The sequence below is a fragment of the Spermophilus citellus genome (assembly GCF_964194105.1).
Source record: "Spermophilus citellus genome assembly, chromosome: 2".
NCBI classification, from domain to species: domain Eukaryota; kingdom Metazoa; phylum Chordata; class Mammalia; order Rodentia; family Sciuridae; genus Spermophilus; species Spermophilus citellus.
Window position 1 is genome coordinate 254,518,126 of NC_138183.1, and position 17,636 is coordinate 254,535,761.

The following is a 17,636-nucleotide window of genomic DNA, read 5'->3' on the forward strand; positions in this document are numbered from 1 at the left end:
TGAAGTTCAGAGAGGCTCAGTGACCTGTCTGCGCACAGCTGAAGGCGGCTCTCCCTGAGGCTCTCCAGGGCCTGGTGCTGAGCTGGCTTCTGGGGCTCAGGACATGGTCCTGTGCTACTGCAGCCCTGGGTCCCAGCAGGGCAGCATCCGCCACCTGCAGGTGTGGGTTTCAGGTGAAGCCGCATCAGGCGCACAGTGTGGGTGGGCGAGCCGTGAGGTCTGGCTTGGCTCCCGGGCGAGCGTGAGAAAAGCGCGAGTGCTCGTCTCCCAGCGCCTGGTGACTGGGTGTGCTGCGTGCTACGTCCCAGAACTGCCACAGGTCAGCTGTCCCTGAGGACATCCGCGGGTGCCACAGACGGTGTCCCTGAGGACGTCCGTGTGCTCTCTCCTCACCGCCCTCCTGGCCCTTCGTCCTCTGCCTCCGCAGCACTGGCTCCTCCCGGAGTGGGGGCTCCCCTTTGGGGCTCTGAGAGTTCAGTTTTGCCTCTGGAGGCTCCTCCTGTCCCGTCACTGCTGACCGCGCCCAACGAGCACCTGCACGCGGTGTCCACTGCAGCTTCGCTCACGCCACCAGGGCTGGAAGTGACCGACACCCTCCCCGGGACAGAGGAACCAAGGGTGTGCATCCAGCACAAGGGGAGGACACCCAGCACAGGAGAGGCCACCCAGGACAGGGGAGGGCACCCAGGACAGGGGAGGACACCCAGCACAGGGGAGGGCACCCAGGACAGGGGAGGACACCCAGCACAGGAGAGGCCACCCAGGAGAGGGGAGGGCACCCAGGACAGGGGAGGGCACCCAGCACAGGGGAGGGCACCCAGGACAGGAGAGGGCACCCAGGAGAGGGGAGGGCACCCAGCACAGGGGAGGGCACCCAGCACAGGGGAGGGCACCCAGGACAGGGGAGGACACCCAGCACAGGGGAGGGCACCCAGGACAGGGGAGGACACCCAGCACAGGGGAGGGCACCCAGGAGAGGGGAGGGCACCCAGCACAGGAGAGGCCACCCAGGACAGGGGAGGGCACCCAGGACAGGGGAGGGCACCCAGGACAGGGGAGGGCACCCAGGACAGGGGAGGGCACCCAGGACAGGGGAGGGCACCCAGGACAGGGGAGGGCACCCAGGACAGGGGAGGGCACCCAGGACAGGGGAGGGCACCCAGGACAGGGGAGGGCACCCAGGACAGGGGAGGGCACCCAGGACAGGGGAGGGCACCCAGGACAGGGGAGGGCACCCAGGACAGGGGAGGGCACCCAGGACAGGGGAGGGCACCCAGGACAGGGGAGGGCACCCAGGACAGGGGAGGACACCCAGGACAGGGGAGGGCACCCAGGACAGGGGAGGGCACCCAGGACAGGGGAGGGCACCCAGGACAGGGGAGGGCACCCAGGACAGGGGAGGGCACCCAGCACAGGAGAGGCCACCCAGGACAGAGGAGGGCACCCAGGACAGGGGAGGGCACCCAGGACAGGGGAGGGCACCCAGCACAGGAGAGGCCACCCAGCACAGGAGAGGCCACCCAGGACAGAGGAGGGCACCCAGCACAGGGGAGGGCACCCAGCACAGGGGAGGACACCCAGCACAGGGGAGGCCACCCAGGACAGAGGAGGGCACCCAGCACAGGGGAGGGCACCCAGCACAGGGGAGGACACCCAGCACAGGGGAGGCCACCCAGGACAGAGGAGGGCACCCAGCACAGGGGAGGGCACCCAGCACAGGGGAGGACACCCAGCACAGGGGAGGCCACCCAGGACAGAGGAGGGCACCCAGGACAGAGGAGGGCACCCAGCACAGGGGAGGACACCCAGCACAGGAGAGGCCACCCAGGACAGGGGAGGACACCCAGGACAGGGGAGGGCACCCAGCACAGGGGAGGGCGCCCAGGACAGGGGAGGGCACCCAGGACAGGGGAGGGCACCCAGGACAGGGGAGGGCACCCAGGACAGGGGAGGGCACCCAGCACAGGGGAGGGCGCCCAGGACAGGGGAGGGCACCCAGGACAGGGGAGGGCACCCAGGACAGGAGAGGGCACCCAGCACAGGAGAGGGCACCCAGGAGAGGGGAGGGCACCCAGCACAGGGGAGGACACCCAGGACAGGAGAGGGCACCCAGGAGAGGGGAGAGCACCCAGCACAGGAGAGGGCACCCAGGAGAGGGGAGAGCACCCAGGAGAGGGGAGGGCACCCAGGAGAGGGGAGGGCACCCAGGACAGGAGAGGGCACCCAGGAGAGGGGAGAGCACCCAGCACAGGAGAGGGCACCCAGGAGAGGGGAGGGCACCCAGGACAGGGGAGGGCACCCAGCACAGGGGAGGACACCCAGGACAGGGGAGGGCACCCAGGAGAGGGGAGGGCACCCATGACAGGGGAGGGCACCCAGGACAGGGGAGGGCACCCAGCACAGGAGAGGCCACCCAGGAGAGGGGAGGCCACCCAGGACAGGGGAGGGCACCCAGGACAGGGGAGGGCACCCAGGAGAGGGGAGGGCACCCAGGAGAGGGGAGGGCACCCAGCACAGGGGAGGGCACCCAGGACAGGGGAGGGCACCCAGGACAGGGGAGGGCACCCAGGACAGGGGAGGACACCCAGGACAGGGGAGGGCACCCAGCACAGGGGAGGGCACCCAGGAGAGGGGAGGGCACCCAGCACAGGGGAGGACACCCAGCACAGGGGAGGACACCCAGCACAGGGGAGGACACCCAGGACAGGGGAGGGCACCCAGGAGAGGGGAGGGCACCCAGGAGAGGGGAGGACACCCAGGACAGGGGAGGGCACCCAGCACAGGGGAGGGCACCCAGGACAGGGGAGGGCACCCAGGAGAGGGGAGAGCACCCAGCACAGGAGAGGGCACCCAGGACAGGGGAGGGCACCCAGGACAGGGGAGGGCACCCAGCACAGGAGAGGCCACCCAGGAGAGGGGAGGGCACCCAGCACAGGAGAGGCCACCCAGGACAGGGGAGGGCACCCAGGACAGGGGAGGGCACCCAGGACAGGGGAGGGCACCCAGGACAGGGGAGGGCACCCAGGACAGGGGAGGGCACCCAGCACAGGAGAGGCCACCCAGGACAGAGGAGGGCACCCAGCACAGGGGAGGGCACCCAGCACAGGGGAGGACACCCAGCACAGGGGAGGCCACCCAGGACAGAGGAGGGCACCCAGCACAGGGGAGGGCACCCAGCACAGGGGAGGACACCCAGCACAGGGGAGGCCACCCAGGACAGAGGAGGGCACCCAGGACAGAGGAGGGCACCCAGCACAGGGGAGGACACCCAGCACAGGAGAGGCCACCCAGGACAGGGGAGGACACCCAGGACAGGGGAGGGCACCCAGCACAGGGGAGGGCGCCCAGGACAGGGGAGGGCACCCAGGACAGGGGAGGGCACCCAGGACAGGGGAGGGCACCCAGGACAGGGGAGGGCACCCAGCACAGGGGAGGGCGCCCAGGACAGGGGAGGGCACCCAGGACAGGGGAGGGCACCCAGGACAGGAGAGGGCACCCAGCACAGGAGAGGGCACCCAGGAGAGGGGAGGGCACCCAGCACAGGGGAGGACACCCAGGACAGGAGAGGGCACCCAGGAGAGGGGAGAGCACCCAGCACAGGAGAGGGCACCCAGGAGAGGGGAGAGCACCCAGGAGAGGGGAGGGCACCCAGGAGAGGGGAGGGCACCCAGGACAGGAGAGGGCACCCAGGAGAGGGGAGAGCACCCAGCACAGGAGAGGGCACCCAGGAGAGGGGAGGGCACCCAGGACAGGGGAGGGCACCCAGCACAGGGGAGGACACCCAGGACAGGGGAGGGCACCCAGGAGAGGGGAGGGCACCCATGACAGGGGAGGGCACCCAGGACAGGGGAGGGCACCCAGCACAGGAGAGGCCACCCAGGAGAGGGGAGGCCACCCAGGACAGGGGAGGGCACCCAGGACAGGGGAGGGCACCCAGGAGAGGGGAGGGCACCCAGGAGAGGGGAGGGCACCCAGCACAGGGGAGGGCACCCAGGACAGGGGAGGGCACCCAGGACAGGGGAGGGCACCCAGGACAGGGGAGGACACCCAGCACAGGGGAGGACACCCAGCACAGGGGAGGACACCCAGCACAGGGGAGGACACCCAGGACAGGGGAGGGCACCCAGCACAGGGGAGGGCACCCAGGAGAGGGGAGGGCACCCAGCACAGGGGAGGACACCCAGCACAGGGGAGGACACCCAGCACAGGGGAGGACACCCAGGACAGGGGAGGGCACCCAGGAGAGGGGAGGGCACCCAGGAGAGGGGAGGACACCCAGGACAGGGGAGGGCACCCAGCACAGGGGAGGGCACCCAGGACAGGGGAGGGCACCCAGGAGAGGGGAGAGCACCCAGCACAGGAGAGGGCACCCAGGACAGGGGAGGGCACCCAGGACAGGGGAGGGCACCCAGCACAGGAGAGGCCACCCAGGAGAGGGGAGGGCACCCAGCACAGGAGAGGCCACCCAGGACAGGGGAGGGCACCCAGGACAGGGGAGGGCACCCAGGACAGGGGAGGGCACCCAGGACAGGGGAGGGCACCCAGGACAGGGGAGGGCACCCAGCACAGGAGAGGCCACCCAGGACAGAGGAGGGCACCCAGGACAGGGGAGGGCACCCAGGACAGGGGAGGGCACCCAGCACAGGAGAGGCCACCCAGCACAGGAGAGGCCACCCAGGACAGAGGAGGGCACCCAGCACAGGGGAGGGCACCCAGCACAGGGGAGGACACCCAGCACAGGGGAGGCCACCCAGGACAGAGGAGGGCACCCAGCACAGGGGAGGGCACCCAGCACAGGGGAGGACACCCAGCACAGGGGAGGCCACCCAGGACAGAGGAGGGCACCCAGGACAGAGGAGGGCACCCAGCACAGGGGAGGACACCCAGCACAGGAGAGGCCACCCAGGACAGGGGAGGACACCCAGGACAGGGGAGGGCACCCAGCACAGGGGAGGGCGCCCAGGACAGGGGAGGGCACCCAGGACAGGGGAGGGCACCCAGGACAGGGGAGGGCACCCAGGACAGGGGAGGACACCCAGGACAGGGGAGGGCACCCAGCACAGGGGAGGGCGCCCAGGACAGGGGAGGGCACCCAGGACAGGGGAGGGCACCCAGGACAGGAGAGGGCACCCAGGAGAGGGGAGAGCACCCAGCACAGGAGAGGGCACCCAGGAGAGGGGAGGGCACCCAGCACAGGGGAGGACACCCAGGACAGGAGAGGGCACCCAGGAGAGGGGAGAGCACCCAGCACAGGAGAGGGCACCCAGGAGAGGGGAGAGCACCCAGGAGAGGGGAGGGCACCCAGGAGAGGGGAGGGCACCCAGGACAGGAGAGGGCACCCAGGAGAGGGGAGAGCACCCAGCACAGGAGAGGGCACCCAGGAGAGGGGAGGGCACCCAGGACAGGGGAGGGCACCCAGCACAGGGGAGGACACCCAGGACAGGGGAGGGCACCCAGGAGAGGGGAGGGCACCCATGACAGGGGAGGGCACCCAGGACAGGGGAGGGCACCCAGCACAGGAGAGGCCACCCAGGAGAGGGGAGGCCACCCAGGACAGGGGAGGGCACCCAGGACAGGGGAGGGCACCCAGGAGAGGGGAGGGCACCCAGGAGAGGGGAGGGCACCCAGCACAGGGGAGGGCACCCAGGACAGGGGAGGGCACCCAGGACAGGGGAGGGCACCCAGGACAGGGGAGGACACCCAGGACAGGGGAGGGCACCCAGCACAGGGGAGGGCACCCAGGAGAGGGGAGGGCACCCAGCACAGGGGAGGACACCCAGCACAGGGGAGGACACCCAGGACAGGGGAGGGCACCCAGGAGAGGGGAGGGCACCCAGGAGAGGGGAGGACACCCAGGACAGGGGAGGGCACCCAGCACAGGGGAGGGCACCCAGGACAGGGGAGGGCACCCAGGAGAGGGGAGAGCACCCAGCACAGGAGAGGGCACCCAGGACAGGGGAGGGCACCCAGGACAGGGGAGGGCACCCAGCACAGGAGAGGCCACCCAGGAGAGGGGAGGGCACCCAGCACAGGGGAGGGCGCCCAGGACAGGGGAGGGCACCCAGGACAGGGGAGGGCACCCAGGACAGGGGAGGGCACCCAGCACAGGAGAGGCCACCCAGGACAGGGGAGGGCACCCAGCACAGGGGAGGGCGCCCAGGACAGGGGAGGGCACCCAGGACAGGGGAGGGCACCCAGGACAGGGGAGGGCACCCAGGACAGGGGAGGACACCCAGGACAGGGGAGGGCACCCAGCACAGGGGAGGGCGCCCAGGACAGGGGAGGGCACCCAGGACAGGGGAGGGCACCCAGGACAGGAGAGGGCACCCAGGAGAGGGGAGAGCACCCAGCACAGGAGAGGGCACCCAGGAGAGGGGAGGGCACCCAGCACAGGGGAGGACACCCAGGACAGGAGAGGGCACCCAGGAGAGGGGAGAGCACCCAGCACAGGAGAGGGCACCCAGGAGAGGGGAGAGCACCCAGGAGAGGGGAGGGCACCCAGGAGAGGGGAGGGCACCCAGGACAGGAGAGGGCACCCAGGAGAGGGGAGAGCACCCAGCACAGGAGAGGGCACCCAGGAGAGGGGAGGGCACCCAGGACAGGGGAGGGCACCCAGCACAGGGGAGGACACCCAGGACAGGGGAGGGCACCCAGGAGAGGGGAGGGCACCCATGACAGGGGAGGGCACCCAGGACAGGGGAGGGCACCCAGCACAGGAGAGGCCACCCAGGAGAGGGGAGGCCACCCAGGACAGGGGAGGGCACCCAGGACAGGGGAGGGCACCCAGGAGAGGGGAGGGCACCCAGGAGAGGGGAGGGCACCCAGCACAGGGGAGGGCACCCAGGACAGGGGAGGGCACCCAGGACAGGGGAGGGCACCCAGGACAGGGGAGGACACCCAGGACAGGGGAGGGCACCCAGCACAGGGGAGGGCACCCAGGAGAGGGGAGGGCACCCAGCACAGGGGAGGACACCCAGCACAGGGGAGGACACCCAGCACAGGGGAGGACACCCAGGACAGGGGAGGGCACCCAGGAGAGGGGAGGGCACCCAGGAGAGGGGAGGACACCCAGGACAGGGGAGGGCACCCAGCACAGGGGAGGGCACCCAGGACAGGGGAGGGCACCCAGGACAGGGGAGGGCACCCAGCACAGGAGAGGCCACCCAGGAGAGGGGAGGGCACCCAGCACAGGGGAGGCCACCCAGGACAGGGGAGGGCACCCAGGACAGGGGAGGGCACCCAGGACAGGGGAGGGCACCCAGGAGAGGGGAGAGCACCCAGGAGAGGGGAGGGCACCCAGGAGAGGGGAGGGCACCCAGCACAGGAGAGGCCACCCAGCACAGGGGAGGGCACCCAGCACAGGGGAGGGCACCCAGCACAGGGGAGGGCACCCAGGACAGGGGAGGGCGCCCAGGACAGGGGAGGGCACCCAGCACCCAAGGAACCTGAGAGCTCGCTGCTGCAGAGAAGCTAGCACTTGGGACGCCCAGGGCCAGCGCTGAGGGCCTGGCCCGGGACCTTCCAGTAGAGGACACCCACGCAGCGGGGGGCAGTGGCGGTTGCCAAGGGTCACGCCGGGGGAGGGATGAACAAGGGGCACAGGGGATCCTCGGGGACCAGAGAGTACCCCGCACAACACGGCCACCGTGGCACCAGGACATGTGTCTGGACCCCCAGAGTGTGCTGCCCCAGTGAGCCCTGGCGTGACGCAGAGGGCCCTGTGGCTCAGTGGTGGCCCGTGGCCTGGCATTCGTGAACCCTGATCAACCCGTTTTGCCCAGAAAGGTCACTGTGCCAGGTGCCAGGGCAGGGAACCCGGCGGTTCACACGAGAGCTCTCTCACCGGGCACGTTCCTTCACACAGCGGGGGACGGGGGCGTTCACGGCCACCGAGGAGCACTGAAGCCCCCAGGAGGGAGACCCATGGGAGGCCACCTCTGCGACCCCCCGAGAGCCCCTGCTGCGACGGCTTTTTACACTGGAGACGGCCATTTCTGTCCCGACCAAACCCAGAGCACACCCAAGCCCCCTTCTGGGCCACGCTGACTGCGGGGTGAGCAGGTGCCGGCCGTCTGCCCTCCCGCCTGCCCGCTGGCCGGAGCCCCCCGCTGCTAGCCGGAGCCCAGAAGGCTCTCTGTGGGGGGCTCGGCAGGGATCAGGCAGAAGAGGAGCGCCTGCGCCCCTCGCCACCCCAGGGTCTGTCGTCATGGGGACACAGCGGGCCCTCGGCACCCTCGGGGTTGGTCCCAGGACCCAGGGGCACCCAATCCAGGTGCTCATGACAGTCAGTGTCTGCGCAGAGAACCCAGGTGCATCTCCCACGCAGCCAAGTCACCTGGGGCTACTCGTGGCACCGACCCCACGTGAAGACGTGCGGACAGCTGTCCACTGTACTGTTAGGGAGTACCGACCAGCAGGACACGACACGTTCAGTCCAATGCGATGTTTGTCAAATACTTTCAGACCCAGCAGGTGGCTCTGAGGACGTGGACCAGAGAGGGGCGACTGAAGGTGACACTCCCTGTCGGCTGCTCAGGGCTCCCAGGTCATGGCGGCTCCCTGCTGGGGACACACAGGCCCTGCTTCTGTCTGGACTGTGCCTCCATTGCACCGGGGGGAGCCTGCTCATGGCCCTCAGGGACCTCAGCTCGAGGGGCCCAACCTGCGACTGCAGTGTTGACCCCAGGCAGGGCCAAGCGGCCGCGCCCACCTGCTCAAGACTCCAGTCTCTGTTCTCAGGAGTCCGACAGCCACTTCAAAAGCCTTAAACCCAGGAGACCCAGCACCAGGGAAGGAAGCCTGGGGGAGGCCAGCTCACAGAGGTCGGTGCCGGGACCAGGGGGGCCGTCCACGTGCAGCTGGACCCTGTGTTGCCGACCAGGGCCAGGTGAGGAAGCTGGCCCCTGCCAGGCCCAGTGCCCCACGGTGTCCAGCCATGAGGAGCGCAGGAGGGACAGGTGAGCTGCCCCCTCCACACCAGTGGAGCCACGCCGGACGCTCGGCCCTGGAGAGGACCCAACAAGAGACACCCCGGCCGGCGGGCGGTCATTGGCAAACGTCCCTGAGGGCCCAAGTTCCCGCTCAGGAATCCGCCGTCCATCTCTTCCTACAGCCTGGAAGCCACATCTCAGTGAGTCCCCTGGTCACTGGGGAGACCCCCGAGCCCTCTCCACTCTCCACAGCCACCTTGTCACTGCCTGCCAACGTCAGCTGGCGTCCACCGGCTCAGGGTTCCCCCTCCGGGGATCGTGTCCCCCACTCCAGGAGACGCTAGGCAACATCGCAAAGCACTTTTGGTGTCTCAACTGGGGGTGGCCACTCAAATCCAGTGGGTCAAGGCCAGGGTGCTGCTGGACACCCTCTGGCGCTCAGGACAGAACCCACAGCCAAGCCGGGTCCAGACCAGAGGTCAACAGACCCAGGCTGGGAAACCAGCCCTCGGGACTCACCAGAGCCTCCGCCCGGTTCTCCAGAAATGCTGGAGGCCACAGGCCTTGACCTCGGTGTCCAACAGGGGAGCAGGACGTCTGTGGGCTCCAGTGCCGGGAGGCCCACACCAGAGGGGCACACACACAGCTGGTGACGTCACCCCCAGGGCAGGCCGCCTGCAACAGCTCCAAGTGCGGTGTCTCCACCCACCCGCTTGCTTGTCCACTGTCATGACCAGGCATTTCCTGCTGCCCACACCACACCAGAGCCAGGACAGGCTCAGCCCCAAGGCCGGGAAGTCGGAGGAGCCACAACACACTCCCAGAGTCCAGGCAAGACCAGGGACGACGCAGCCTGTGTCCCCTGGACCCACCTCCAGTCTCGAGGTCATGGAAATTGGGATCCAGCCCTCGGTCCAGCAGCTTGGCCAGCTTCTCCACCGCCCGATGCTGAGTGTGCTCCATGAACTTCTTCAGATTGGTCTGGGGAGAAGAGGAACAAAACAGAAACGTCTTTGTCAGAAGACGTCCCCTCACAGCGGGGGGACGCTCTCCCCCAGGGGACTGGCCTCCTCTGCCCAGGGCCACCGTGCCCAGGGCTCACTAAGTAGTGGAACCCCAGAGCCAAGCCCAGGGTGCAGGTGGCCCACACCACCGTCCAGGCCCAGCTCAGTGTTGGAAGATCCCTGTGCAGCCGTGGCCATCCGGCACCACCGTCTGAAGGCTGTGTCCCTCCTGCGTCACCCGAGGAAGCCTGGGCCCCCTGCCACGGTACAGGCCTGGGGAGGTGACCGGGTCACAGGGCAAACGGGACAAGCATCCTTACAAAAGAGACTCCAGGGAGCTCCCCGTCCACAGGTGGCAGGCAGCCAGGGCCGCAGGACTGAACCTTGAGGTGCCCCAGGCACACGTCACTGGCACCCTGACTTGGACCCCTGTCCCCAGGGCCCCAGAGCCGTGAGAGGCCGTGAGTCAGCCAGGGCTCTGACAGCGTGGGACACGCCACGCCCTACAGAGGCCAAGCGCCTTCACTGTTGAGGACCAAACGCCAGGGACACTTCCAAATGCCTCGCTCCTGGCCCCTGCCCGGACCCCTGACTCCCCCGACCCAGGCTGAGGCTCTACTCTGAAGAGCGGCAGCACCGCACAGAAACAGGGCGGCCACTAGCTCAGGCCAGTCCCCTTCCAGGTCGGCAGGGTCCCAGGGGCAGGACAGCTCGCTGGGCCCCAGGTGAAGGGAGGCGTTCCCTCCTCACGTGGTCAGCAGGGTCACCGGCCCTCCCTGGGTGGGACGGCCCATGCCCACACCTGGCGGCCGGCTCTGCCGGAGATCTGTGGCTTCCGTGCCTCAGCAGACAGCCTGGCTGCTGGGTCCCCTCTGCAGGATGGGGCCAGCGCCTATCCCGACACACACAGGAGGGAGCAGTGGTGGTCTCTCTCCACCTGACACCCTGTTCCCTCGGCCTCTGCCACAGCTGGGCCCACCTGGAGGCCTCTGCACATCCCAGGCCTAGGACTCACGCCCCCAACCTGGGATGCCCCCGACGCCTCGGGTCTCCTCGGCTCCGTACCCGTCAACACTTCAGTTCAAAACACACGGAGCCCCACAGGCCAGAGGGTGACGGGATAAACCAGAGGGACAGAGACCCAGGGGAGGGGCCGCCACCCAGTCCTGGGAACGCCAGGGCCCAGCAGGGAACGTTCCAGAGCCCAAGCGTCTGTGCTGTGCCAGGGGGTGGGTGGCCAGGACATCGAGGACGACAGGAACGTGCCCAAGGACAGGGAGCCAGGTGGAAGGGCGGCCACCGCACATCTGGACAATTTAAACACCAAAGGGAAACCAGCTGACAGACTGGGGCCCGGTAAGCAAATCAGAGCCCCTCGAACCCCTGATGGAAATGGGGCGCCAACAGAAGCAAGAGGCGCTGCTCCCCCTCCGCGCCCCAGGCCCCGGCCTCCAGCACCAGGCAGCCTCCCGGGCTCCCACAGCATGCCGACAGGAGCAGTCTCCACGGTGCCAACGTGGCATCTGCCCAGCTGAGCAGCCCCTGGTCCCAGGAGCCCACTGTCACTCAGCCAGGGACTGGGCCCTCAGGTAACCAGCTCCTTCCTCCCCTGCTGCTCACCTGAAAGTCCCCCCTGGTGTCTACCCATTAATCCAGGCTGACAGCACTCAACACAACCCCTCCCTCCCCCACGCTGCACACCAGACCCTCTTCCTCAGGGCTGCCCCTCCTGAGCCTCCAGGGTCCACCTGGGACTTTGCTCTGCTTCCTGGTGGCCGGGTCTCTGGCAGCCGCCCCCGACCCCGGCCCTGCTCACCACGCGGGGTGCCAGCGGGTGCCCAGGAATAGCAGAGGGTATGAGTGAGGGGTCCCCTACCTTGGTGTGGAGCTTGGCCAGCTGCTTCTCGTCCACATCGGGCTGCTTGTACACGCGCTTCTTGTATCGAAACTGCACAGACAGGAGGAAGACAGGGCGCCCTTGTCACGGCCCCCAGAGGCACGTGGCCCTGGCTGGCCGTCTCCCTGCGCACGGGACTTCAGTGGCCAGAGGCCAATACAGTCCTGCCCAGGTGCTGCGGAGCCCCCGCTGTCCCGAGCCAGCTCTCCCTGACCAGGCCCTGGGCACCCGGCGTGGGAACCTACCGACGCGGCACCGCAGCAGATGTGGACGCTGCCTCAGAGCCTGGCTTGTCCACCTCCTCGCCTTTGGGGGAATGGGCACCCCCAGCTGCCAAGAAAGGGGCAGCACCCACAAGGTGGGCTCCAAAAAACCCCGGGCTGCGCGGGGTCTGAAGAAAGAGGCCCCGGGACCCCAGGCCAGAGGGGGGACCTGCTGGCCTGCACCGGGACTTCCGCCCCCAGCACTCGATTCCTCAGGATGGACGTCCTGGTGTCCCGGACACCTGTGAAGCCTTCCCTGGTCCCCGTCTTCACCAGCACCTGGTCTACACCTCCCAGTCCCTGACGGGGTCCCAGGTGACTCACGGCTACTGCCAAGTGCCTGACACGGGTGGCCCCAGGGGTTCCACCCAGTGGGCACTTGTTCTAGCAAAGAGTCACACAGGAGGCCAACACAGCGTGTCAGCAGGAGGGTCAGCTCCCAAGGGGGACATGTGTTCCTAGGTCCACAAACACCCACAGCTGCGGCTGCGCGGCTCAGAACCCTGAGTCCCTCTCCTGCCGTGTTCCCGACCTTTGCCAAGCAGACAACCAGCAGGGGCTGGGCCCAGCGTGGTCTCGGCTCTCCACCTGGAGGACGGTGGCTGGGGAGAAAGAGGCCTCTGTGTCAGCAAGGACCTCATGACAGAGCAACGTGGGCACTGGCAGGGAGCCAGGCACCCAGGTGCCACTGTGCCAAGGGACGCCTCCTCTGAGCCTCAGCCCACGGACAGTCACTGCTCACAACCGTGATGTCCTGGCTAGGATCCAAGGCTCAGAGAGGCTGGGTGAGTAGCCCAAGGTGGCCCAGCTTCTGTGACTGGGGCCACGTGGAAAGCAGACTTCCAGGTCTTCCCGCCTCTCCCTTGGTTTCACTGTGGTCACGGAAAGATCGGCCCCTGGGCGGAACCGTACTGATCCACAGTACCTGGCCCATGTCCTTCCTCATGACAGACCTGGACATTCTGAAGATGCCCCTCTCACAGGATGACCCTGGGAGGGCAGCAGCTGAGTTCTGGGCCTTGAGCAGGCATCCTGGCCCTCACCCCCAGGCCCTCACCCCCAGGCCCTGTCCGGCTCCTCCACATTAACAGGCGTTAAACCTCAGCCTCGGGGTCCTGAGGGAACCCAGGGACGTCAGTACCCATCCCTCAGAGTCACGGCTCTCCAATGGCCGGAGCGTCATCGAACCTGCTGGACACCTCAGGCACCGGCTGTAGCTCACACACGGCCCTGGTGCCCAGCAGGCTGACAGCCGCCGACAGCCACACGCTGACCAGCATAGGGAGGCTGCCCCGACTGGCCACGTGTGTGCTGCTGGGAACCCTGGACAGGAACTCAGGGTGCCGCAGGTGGGTTCAGGGGCAGGATGGGGCTGTGCTGCCGCCACTCAGGAGCCACAGGAAGGAGGCCATGCTTCTGGTCACAGCAGGACAGCCACTGTCCACCTCTTGACCACGAGAGGGAGACTGGACCACAAGCCTGATATAGCAGCAATATTAGGTCTTTGGCTCCAGTTCCCAGCACCGCTACCCACATGCCCAGCTACTCAGGTGCCCGGCTACTCAGGTGCCCGGCTACTCAGGTGCCCGGCTACCCACATGCCCGGCTACTCAGGTGCCCGGCTACTCAGGTGCCCAGCTACCCACATGCCTGGCTACTCAGGTGCCCGGCTACTCAGGTGCCCGGCTACCCACATGCCTGGCTACTCAGGTGCCCGGCTACTCAGGTGCCCGGCTACTTAGGTGCCCGGCTACCCACATGCCTGGCTACTCAGGTGCCCGGCTACTCAGGTGCCCAGCTACCCACATGCCCGGCTACTCACATGCCCGGCTACCCACATGCCCGGCTACTCAGGTGCCCATCTACTCAGGTGCCCAGCTACCCACATGCCTGGCTACTCACATGCCCGGCTACCCACATGCCCGGCTACTCACATGCCCCGCTACCCACATGCCCGGCTACTCAGGTGCCCGGCTACTCAGGTGCCCGGCTACCCACATGCCCGGCTACTCACATGCCCGGCTACCCACATGCCCGGCTACCCACATGCCCGGCTACCCACATGCCCGGGGCCTCCCAAGTGACAAGATCCCTGTGGTCATGCTAATGACATGACTCCTGACCCACAGCAGCAGGATGGCACTGGTGGCCCAGAAGGCCCTGTGTGGCTGGGGGTGGACTTACAGCCGCAGCCCTGACCTGGGGGGCGGGGGCTGGAGTGGAGCCCTCCCGCTCAGCACCGTCTCCTAAGGTCACTTCTATAGGTCCCTAAGCCATGGGGCTTGGAGAGCTCGACTGGCAAAAATGTCCCCTGCTGGGAGGTGGCCCACCCGGCTCCTGGGGGACAGGAGCTGCGGAGCTCGGGGCCCTTCCAGACCCGGCCCGGGTCCCCTCCACCGCTGGCCATCTGCATCCTTCCTCATAAACCCTGGCTTCCTGAGGTCTGCAGGCCACTCCAGCTCATGGGTGAGCCCGAGAGGACGTCCTGGGACCCTGAGGCAGGGCCACACCTGCCAGCAGTGTGGGAGCTGGGGACCTAACCCCCGTGGCTGGCGCCTGCAGTGGGGCAGTCAGGGGGACTGGCCCTGAGCCAGACTGACCACTGGGCAGCAGCTGGTGTCTGGAGATGGGGCAGCCAAGAAGCCGTGCAGGTGGGTGCAGAGGAGAAAAGCCCCAGCACTCAAGCTGCCAGGGGCCATCTTGCATCCCAGGACGCAGGGGTCCTGGACACCAGCTTGGATAGAGTTCAGTACAGTGACCAGCTGCCCCAGTTCACAGCACAGTGGGCAGCCTCGAGATCCCAGGCACCTTCCCACCTGGGGCCAGCCCCGAGAACAGCAGGCTGGCAGCCCACTAAGGTGACGTCCCCACCCAACCCTAGCTGGTGGCCCGGTGCCCTGCATGCCCAGGTACCTCCAGGGAGGGGACGCCGGGGCCCGCGGGCTGTGGGTACTCGCGCAGCAGCCTCTCCTCGTCCAGGAACTTGCCGTGACGCCCATTGCTGGCCGGCTGGAACAGCCCATAGTTGAGGACGTCCTTCAGTGCCTGGTTCAACGTGCAAAGGATCCGCTGCTTGGCCACCCACACTGTGGCGTCCAGGTTGAAGCGAATGCACTTCTGCAGGGGGACAGAGACACCTGGTCAGGGGCACGGGAGCCCACGGTCACCCCAGAGGTCGGACACCCCAGCTCTGTGCATCCCTCCTAGTGCTGGTTCTGAGCCCGGGACCTGCGCTCTGCAGCCTGTGGAGTGGACGCAGGGTTCACAAATGCAGGAGGGAAAGGCCAAGGCAGGCACTGGCCTCCACCTGGACTCAGCCTGGTGCCACCTGCAGGGCTCCACTGGGACCCCCGGCCTCGGGCCAGCTCGGCCACCGCTTCAGTAGCACGTGGAGAAACACAGATGGCCACCCTGCCCCCCCACCACAGTGTCCACTCATGGGCTCTGGGACCCAGGGCCTGTGCTCTCCAGGTTTCAAGCTGTTCTGTTGGTCTGGGGGACGTGCCGTGGGAATCACAGCTCGAGAATATTGTCCCTCTGCATGTGTGGGGCTTGGCTTCGAGCCTCCACAAACGCCGAATCCAGAGTTGCCCACGGCCCTCCTATAACGTGGCACAGCACTGGGATGTCCACTGCTCCGGGGTTGTCCCAGATCATTGACTGTGTGACACAGCGGCGATGGAAACAGTTGTTACATTGTCTCCTTCAGGGACTCAGGACAAGGAAATGACCTGCGCATCTTCAGTGGGACTGTGTCCCCCAGTCCTTCCAACCTGGGGTTGTGTCGTCCACGCCCGCGGAGCCCAGGGTGTGAGAGCTGCCCCTGTGACCTGCGAGGATGGCTCCCTGGAGTTTAGACGCAGGTGACCTGGTGTCACGGCTTCCCCGTGGGATGCCAGGGACGTGAGGTCTCATGCCGCCCGCGCTGACTGGGGGCGGAAACGCGGTACACGTGGCCCTGCAGGAGGTGTTGTCGGGTGGGAGGCCAAACCGTGGCCTCTAAGCTGGAGTCCCGACAGGGCGGCCAGACCCCACCCTTCAGAAACGTCCACAGCACAGGAAGGGACACAGTGGCTTGGTCACATTCCCAGCGCCTTCTGGGAGAGCCGCCCAGACTCCTGTTGGACACACACCACCCTCTGCGCAGCCACAGCGGGTGAGCCTGGCTCTCTCCCTGGGAAAAGCACCAGAGAAAGGAGTTGGGCTGCCCCTGCGCTGGAGCCCCTCCCTGCAGGGACTCCGTGTGCCTGTGCCAAGGACGCAAGAGGCCAGGCGGGGCGGCCGTCTGGCGCGGGAGCCTTGGCTGAGCGCTCGGGCTGTGAAAAGACGCGGCTGCCGTCAACAGTGACAGCGCTCCCGCAGCGGGCAGGACCTCCCCGCACCAGGACAGGACGCCCCGATGCTCTCTGTCCTCCTTCAGTGTCAGAGGCTGCATTGAGGGTGGCCCTCAAAACGCCCCGGGCCACGAGGCCGTGGGCTGCTCCTTCCAGCCAGAAGACAGTGGGCCGTAGGCCCCGCACCCGTCACCCTGAGTGAGGACCCTCTGGAAATCTGGCCTATTGAAGGAGTGACCAGAAGTGGCCAGTGGGGACCCTGATGACCCGACTCAGGAGTTGCTGCTGACCTCAGGTTCCAGCAGCACAGCCCCAAGCCAAGGTCCCTCGAGTGGTGGTATCGGCAGGCCTGGGCTGCCTGCCTGCAGGAAGCAGGGGACGTCCCCGCGGAGGGGGGCCACAGTGACGTGTCGGGTGAATGGTGCCCCTTCAAAGCAAGGGCTGGCGTCCTCCCCCTGAGCGTGATCTGTGTGGAAATGGGGCCTCTGAGCATGGGATCAAGTTCAGGAGAGGTTGTGATGGACGAGGTGGCCCCAGCAAGGACTGTGTCCTCACAGAAAGGGGCCCTGGACACCGTGGCAGGTGCACCGTGAGGTGGCCATGAGGACAGACGAACAGAGTCAGAGATGGCTCCTAAAGGCCAGAGTGTCAATGATGGCCAGCGAGCCCCCAGGGGTGGGGGAGAGCCGGGGGCCGAGGACCCTCGCACCCACAGGAACCAGCCCTGCCCATACTTTCTCCCTGAGCTTCCAGCCTCAGGAGAGGGACAGCCCAGCATGTGCTTGGCCAGGGTGTCCCAGACTGACCAGCGCGTAACCCACCTGCTGCTGCAGCAAAAGCAACAGCACAGCACGTCTCCCCGAGGCCACTGGCCGAGCACCCCAGCTCCTGGGCACCCCCTTAGCAGAGCTGCCGCTGTTCATACCTGGATCAAAGCCCAGGAGACTAGGGTGGCCCCACTTCCCGTGTCCACCCACCACTGCTGATGCAGCCATAACCAGCTCCAGGGACACCTGACACAGCACGGGGGTGACACTGTAGAATGAATGAGTGAGTGCCAGGAGCCAGCCCCAGGCCACTACCTGCAGTGGGGAAGGACACGTCCTCAACTGTCCGGAGGCGGAAAGGAAAAGGAAGCCCCCAGACAGGCTCCCTGGGAACCAGAGGAAGAGCTCCTGGGAGAGCAGGTGCTGCTGCCCGGTAGGGCC

General features: G+C 67.6%; 1 protein-coding gene across 1 annotated transcript in view; it reads right to left on the reverse strand.

The window, feature by feature from the left end:
* The window catches only part of SHANK2 (SH3 and multiple ankyrin repeat domains 2), a 415,901-nt gene that overhangs the window by 330,101 nt on the left and 68,164 nt on the right, over positions 1–17,636 (reverse strand). Inside the window, exons 3-5 of the mRNA XM_081260598.1 lie at positions 15,008–15,211; positions 11,811–11,882; positions 9,803–9,911 (exon numbers count right to left, since the gene is read on the reverse strand). Of these exons, the coding sequence (XP_081116724.1) occupies positions 9,803–9,911; positions 11,811–11,882; positions 15,008–15,211 (385 nt within the window). The remainder of the gene's footprint in view (positions 1–9,802; positions 9,912–11,810; positions 11,883–15,007; positions 15,212–17,636) is intronic.